Raw genomic sequence first — 7,167 nt, 5'->3', positions numbered from 1 at the left:
GATAAACGACACACGTCATGTCTTTGTACTTATTTTGATTATTAGTATTTCTCGATTGTTTGTAAATGTTGCAGTTTATAAATAAAGGTTTATACAATTTAAAAAATAAACTGTCTTCAATGATATCGAGTTTGAATGCTTTATAGATCGGGACAATATCTTAAAGAAGAAACAAATTGTTCCAAATATAAAATGATCGGAATATTCTACTCATTTAGGTGTCTTTGCCGTTATACGCATGCGCAGTAGCAGGAGGGCTGCACGCTCGCAACAGGCCGCTAGAGGGCAGCACGCGATCACACGTCATATAAAAAGGACGCTGCACTTTATTGTGGAGTCATTTGTTCGTACTTGAAATAAAACTCATTTTTATATTAGTTAGCAATATTGGAATTACTTCATTTGTTATTATTGTTAATGCACACAAAAACTCGCCATTTTTTTTTTAGTAAGAATGACCGCCCAGCAACACTTTTGTTTTTATATTTTCGGCATTTTAGTCATGACAGCACGCGTATACGCATGCGCGAGACTACGTCACCTCCTTTTGAATTTGGTTTTATGACGTCATGTTCTGATTTGAACGTATATATTTTTTTCCATTTTATTTTATTGGCGTCCAGCATTGGATTTGAGCGTTTAAAGAATGTTTTGTTTAAAAATAGCTTTCTTATGAGTAACAATTAAAAATAAAAATCAGGGAATGTTATTGACACATTTTTAAGCGCTTTCACTCTTGTCGTTGCAGTGATTGACGCACGGGGGCACCACTGACTTTTTGATAAAATATAAAATATATTGTTTGTTTTTTTAAACAAGGCACTTACTGTAGCTCAAGTCTATATCTGCGGCCTAACAAAAAGTGGACTTTTGAATGATCAGTAGTGTGATGTAAATGAAGTAGTACCAAAAAAAAATAAAAAGGTGTCTTTGCCATCCAAACGGGATTTTGTGATCTTTTAGCAAAAATAAATGCGGTCATACTCTCAAATATGTCTTCAATGATATCGCATTTTAATGCTTTAAAGATTGGGACAATATCTTGATGAAGAAATAAATCGTTCCAAATATAAAATGATCGGAATATTCTCATGTGGAAGGGGCTTTGCTGTTAAACGCATGCGCAGCAGCAAGAGGACTGCACGTCTCCAATACGCCAATAGAGGGCAGCACGCGATAACACGTCATATGAAAACGACGCTGCACTTTATCGTGGAGTCATTTGTTCGTACGACTTGAAATAAAACTCATTTTTATGTTAGCGATATGGGAATTACTTAATTTGTTATTATTTTTAATGCGCACTAAATTTCGCCAATTCTTTGGTATTTTTAGTAGGAGTGTTTTTATAATTTAGGCATTTTATAGTCATAACAGCGCGCGTATACGCATGCGCGAAGACTACGTCACTTTTTATTTTTTTTTACGTCTTGTTCTGATTGAACGCTCGTTTAATTTATTTAAATTTTTATTGACGTCCAGCATTAAAAACAGCTTTCGTAGGAGTAAAATGGAACAAGACTATAAACATTATCGCCACAATTTTAAGCGCTTTCACTCTTGTCGTTGCAGCAATTGACGCACGGGGGCGCCACTGACTTTTTGATCAAGTATAAACATTGATTTTTTTTTTTTTTTAAAGGCACTTACTCTAGCTTTAATATATATCTGTGGCCTAACAAAAAGTAGACTTTTGAATGATCAGTAGTGTGAATTGATGTAAATGAAGTAGTGCCAAAAAAAGGCGTTTTTGCCATCCAAGCTGGATTTTGTCCTTTTAGTAAAAATAAATGCAGTCCTACTTTCAAATGTGTGCTTCATACTTGAACAACATTTTATTCCAAGTCATGACGTAATCAACATTCATTTATTCATTTCAAACAGATTAAAAAAATGGAACAAAGACTGTTAAAATATGAAATGGTAAAATAAGTCCTTGAGGTTGAAAGAAAAAAGAAATGTTTAGTTTTGACAGCGCAGAGGAAGTTTGGACTTCAGTGGGGTCAACGTGGCGTCACCGTCGCACGCTTTGTTCCTGCTGAGCGCCTTTGCCGCCTTCTTCCTGCCCTTCTTTTGCTGCACAGGAAACATCTTCAATAAATAGGAGTACTTCTCATCATCCATCTGCCGCTCACCTTGAAGAAGGGAACACGGCTGCTCTCGTTGAAGACCAGGTTCTCGTCGGCGAAGGAACCCTCGGTGGCCACGCTCTCGTTGTTATTGCTTAGCTCCTCCTCCTGGGAGTCCTGAGGCGCCGCCGCACAAATACATTACTTAAAGTACCACCGATTGACGCACACACACACACACACACACACACACACACTAGATGTGGCAACATTGTTCTCTGCATTTGACCCATCACCCTTCTTCACCCCCTGGGAGGTGAGGGGAGCAGTGAGCAGCAGCGGTGGTCCTGCCCAGGAATCATTTTTGGTGATTTAACCCCCAATTCCAAGCCTTGATGCTGAGTGCCAAGCAGGGAGGTAATGGCTCCCATTTTTATAGTCTTTGGTATGACTCGGCCGGGGTTTGAACTCACAACCTACCAATTTCAGGGTGGAAATGCTTTTCTGACAACACAACAACATTATACTAACACATGGATATACTTTCCTGACAACACAAAGATAATAACACAATACTAACACATGTGGAGATACTTTCCTGACAACACAACAACAATATTAACACAATGCTAACACGTGGAGATACTTTTCTGACAACAAAACAATAATAACAATGACAACAACAATAACAACACATGTGGCGATACTTTTCTGACAACACAACACAACAATATTAACACAATACTAACACATGTGGAGGTACTTTTCTGACAACACAACAACAATATTAACACAATACTAACACATGTGGAGATACTTTTCAGACAACACAACAATAATAACAATGACAACAACAATAACAACACATGTGGCGATACTTTCCTGACAACACAACACAATACTAACACATGTGGAGATACTTTCCTGACAACACAACAATAACACATGTGGAGAAACTTACCTGACAACACAACAATAATAACACAATACTAACACATGTGGAGAAACTTACCTGACAACACAACAATAATTACACAATACTAAAACATGTGGAGATACTTTTCTGATAACACAACAACAATATTAACACAATGCTAACACATGGAGATACTTTTCTGACAAAACAACAGTAATAACACAATGACAACAACAATAACAACACATGTGGCGATACTTTCCTGACAACACAACAATAACACAGTAACAACACATGTGGCGATACTTTCCTGACAACACAACAACAATAATAACACAATACTAACACATGTGGAGATACTTTCCTGACAACACAACAATCACACATGTGGAGAAACTTACCTGACAACACAACAATAATAACAATACTAACACATGTGGAGAAACTTACCTGACAAAACAACAATAATTACACAATACTAACACATGTGGAGATACTTTTCTGATAACACAACAATATCAACACAATGCTAACACATGGAGATACTTTTCTGACAAAACAACAATAATAACACAATGACAACAACAATAACAACACATGTGGCGATACTTTCCTGGCAACACAACAACAATAACACAATACTAACACATGTGGAGATACTTTCCTGACAACACAACAACACATGTGGAGATACTTTCCTGACAACACAACAATAATAACATACTACTAACACATGTACTAAATTGGCCCTAGTGTGTGAATGTGAGTGTGAATGTTGTCTGTCTATCTGTGTTGGCCCTGCGATGAGGTGGCGACTTGTTCAGGGTGTACCCTGCCTTCCGCCCGATTGTAGCTGAGATAGGCGCCAGCGCCCCCCGCGACCCCGAAAGGGAATAAGCGGTAGGAAATGGATGGATGTGGAGATACTTTCCTGACAACACAACAACACATGTGGAGATACTTTCCTGACAACACAACAATAATAACATAATACTAACACATGTTGAGATACTTTCCTGACAACACAACAACACATGTGGAGATACTTTCCTGACAACACAACAATAATAACATAATACTAACACATGTTGAGATACTTTCCTGACCAAAACAACACAACAATAATAACACACGTGTAGGTACTTTCCTGACAACAACAACACAAGAATAATAACACAATACTAACACGTGGAGATACTTTCCTGACAACACAACAATAACAACACATGTGGAGATACTTTCCTGACAACACAACAATAATAACATAATACTAACACATGTGGAGACACTTTCCTGACAACACAACAATAATAAGACAATACTAACACATGTGGAGATACTTTCCTGACAACACAACAATAACAACACATGTAGAGATACTTTCCTGACAACACAACAATAATAACACAATACTAACACATGTGGAGATACTTTCCTGACAAAAACAACACAACAATAATAACACAATACTAACACATGTGGAGATACTTCCCTGACAACACAACAATAATAACATAATACTAACACATGTGGAGACACTTTCCTGACAACACAACAATAATAAGACAATACTAACACATGTGGAGATACTTTCCTGACAACACAACAATAACAACACATGTAGAGATACTTTCCTGACAACACAACAATAATAACACAATACTAACACATGTGGAGATACTTTCCTGACAAAAACAACACAACAACAATAACACATGTGGAGATACTTTCCTGACAAAAACAACACAACAATAATAACACAATACTAACACATGTGGAGATACTTTCCTGACAAAAACAACACAACAATAATAACACAATACTAACAGATGTGGAGATACTTTCCTCACAATTCCAAGCCTTGATGCTGAGTGCCAAGCAGGGAGGTAATGGCTCCCATTTTTATAGTCTTTGGTATGACTCGGCCGGGGTTTGAACTCACAACCGAACCATCGCAGGGCAGACATTCTAACTACAAGGCCACTGTACGGCCAGCAGGTGGCAGCATACATGTTACACAAACAAGTCCTCCACCACATCAAAAGAAGTACAATATAGTGTGTGTGTTTGTGTGGTGTATTAGACACATTATTGGCTGAAATATCAAACCTGACATACATTAAAAATGCTAACACAATTTATGCCAGTGTTTTTCAACTTTTTTTAAGGCAAGGGACATTTTTGTCATAAAAAAATCCGGAGGTACACCACCAGCAGAAAACCTTAAAAAATATAATTTGTGTTAGCAAGCAAGGCTATCTACGTTGTTGCTGTCCTTCTTTGTGTGGACATTGTTGATTGTCGTGTCACATACAAATGTACTTTGTGGACGCCGGAAGTTTTTGCTGTCGTCCAGCATTCTGTCTGTTTACTTTGTAGCCAGTTCAGTTTGACTTTCGTTTTGCGTAGCCTTTTCCTTTCCCTTTCGTTCGTTTTGGGTTTAAGCATTACATACCTTTTTTTACCTGAACTCTGCCTCCCACTGTGGTCTGCTTATCGGGATTGATTGATTGAGACTTTTATTAGTAGATTGCACAGTACAGTACATATACCGTACAATTGACCACTAAATGGTAACACCTGAATAAGTTTTTTAATTTGTTAAAATTGAAAAACCACGTTCACAACAAACCATCCTTGTCTCACCAGACACATTCCGACTTTTACAAAGCAATGCTGCAGAGTTTTACACGGCACAGACACTAAGCAACGAGACATTATAATTATTGATTTGCAAAAAATATTTTTGGCATAAATTAGGTGAAGTTGCATAATTTCCCACGGCACACTAGTGTGCTGCGGCACAGTGGTTGAAAACCACTGATTTATGCTAAGCCAGCAAAATGGCGGCATGCTCACCTGGCTGTGTTTATCGTCGTCCTCCTCCTCCTCCTCGTCTTCTAGCTCCTCCCCCTTGGCGGCGGCCATAAGCTCCTCCTGCTGCCTCCTCAGACTCTCCAGCTCGGCGCGGCTCCACTTCCTGTCCACCTGGCGGGGATAGACAAACTCCCGCCGCTGAGGCGTCTGGCCTGAGGAGACAAACCCGCGGGTCAGGTGAGGGAGGAGGCGGAGCAAGATGGCGGGAGACCCGCTTACTTACCTGTGGGGACGTCGTGCTGCAGCTCCTCCTGTAGAACCATGCTGAGCACCTGCTGAGCGGCCTCCACCTGGCCCTGGATCTCGGCCTGATGGCGGTCCAGCGCGGCGCCGTCCAGGGAGGTCCGCTCCTGTAGCGTCTGGATGGCTTTCGTCACCTCTTCCTGCTGGCCAGACAGCTGCACCTCCATGGCGTGGACCTTCTCCACGCCGTGTGTCTTCACACTCTGCAGGAGGCGGGAAGACGGCCGGTAACCATGGAGACTTGACCTGGTAGTTAGGTTCTTACCCAGGCATGTGATTTGACCACAATGAAAAAGACTGAAAACATTTCTGAGGGTCTGGGGGACATAAAGCGCTATTTATGTTAGATCCACTATGGACTGGACTCTCACTATTTATGTTGGATCCACTATGGACTGGACTCTCACTATTATGTTAGATCCACTATGGACTGGACTCTCACTATTATGTTAGATCCACTATGAACCAGACTCTCACTATTATGTTAGACCCACTATGGACTGGACTTTCACTATTATGTTGGATCCACTATGGACTGGACTTTGACAATATTTTGTTAGATCCACTATGGACTGGACTTTGACAATATTTTGTTAGATCCACTACGAACTGGACTCTCACTATTATGTTAGATCAACTATAGACTGGACTTTGACAATATTATGTTAGATCCACTATGAACTGGACTCTCATTATTATATTTGATCCACTATGGACTGGACTCTCAGTATTATGTTGGATCCACTATGGACTGGACTCTCACTATTATGTTGGATCCACTATGGACTGGACTCTCACTATTATGTTAGATCCACTATGGACTGGACATTCACTATTATGTTAGATCCACTATGGACTGGACTCTCACTATTATGTTAGATCCACTATAGACTGGACTTTGACAATATTATGTTAGATCCACTATGGACTGGACTTTCGATATTATGGTAGATCCACTATGGACTGGACTCTAAGTATTATGTTGGATCCACTAGAGACTGGACTCTCACTATTATGTTGGATCCACTATGGACTGGACTCTCACTATTATGTTGGATCCAC

General features: G+C 39.7%; 1 protein-coding gene across 2 annotated transcripts in view; it reads right to left on the bottom strand.

The window, feature by feature from the left end:
• Positions 1 to 1,811: 1,811 nt before the first annotated feature.
• The window catches only part of kif11 (kinesin family member 11), a 29,799-nt gene continuing 24,443 nt past the window's right edge, over positions 1,812 to 7,167 (bottom strand). Inside the window, exons 24-27 of one of the 2 annotated variants that reach the window (XM_061911504.1) lie at positions 6,086 to 6,308; positions 5,845 to 6,014; positions 2,136 to 2,246; positions 1,812 to 2,091 (exon numbers count right to left, since the gene is read on the bottom strand). In XM_061911504.1, the coding sequence (XP_061767488.1) occupies positions 1,963 to 2,091; positions 2,136 to 2,246; positions 5,845 to 6,014; positions 6,086 to 6,308 (633 nt within the window). In that variant the 3' untranslated portion in view covers positions 1,812 to 1,962. The remainder of the gene's footprint in view (positions 2,092 to 2,135; positions 2,247 to 5,844; positions 6,015 to 6,085; positions 6,309 to 7,167) is intronic. The other variant, XM_061911505.1, reaches the window with a different exon arrangement.

The sequence above is a fragment of the Nerophis ophidion genome, linkage group LG09 (genome assembly GCF_033978795.1).
Source record: "Nerophis ophidion isolate RoL-2023_Sa linkage group LG09, RoL_Noph_v1.0, whole genome shotgun sequence".
Taxonomy (NCBI): Eukaryota; Metazoa; Chordata; class Actinopteri; order Syngnathiformes; family Syngnathidae; genus Nerophis; species Nerophis ophidion.
Note: the sequence above shows the minus strand (reverse complement) of the source record. Positions and strands in the feature narration are given on the sequence as shown.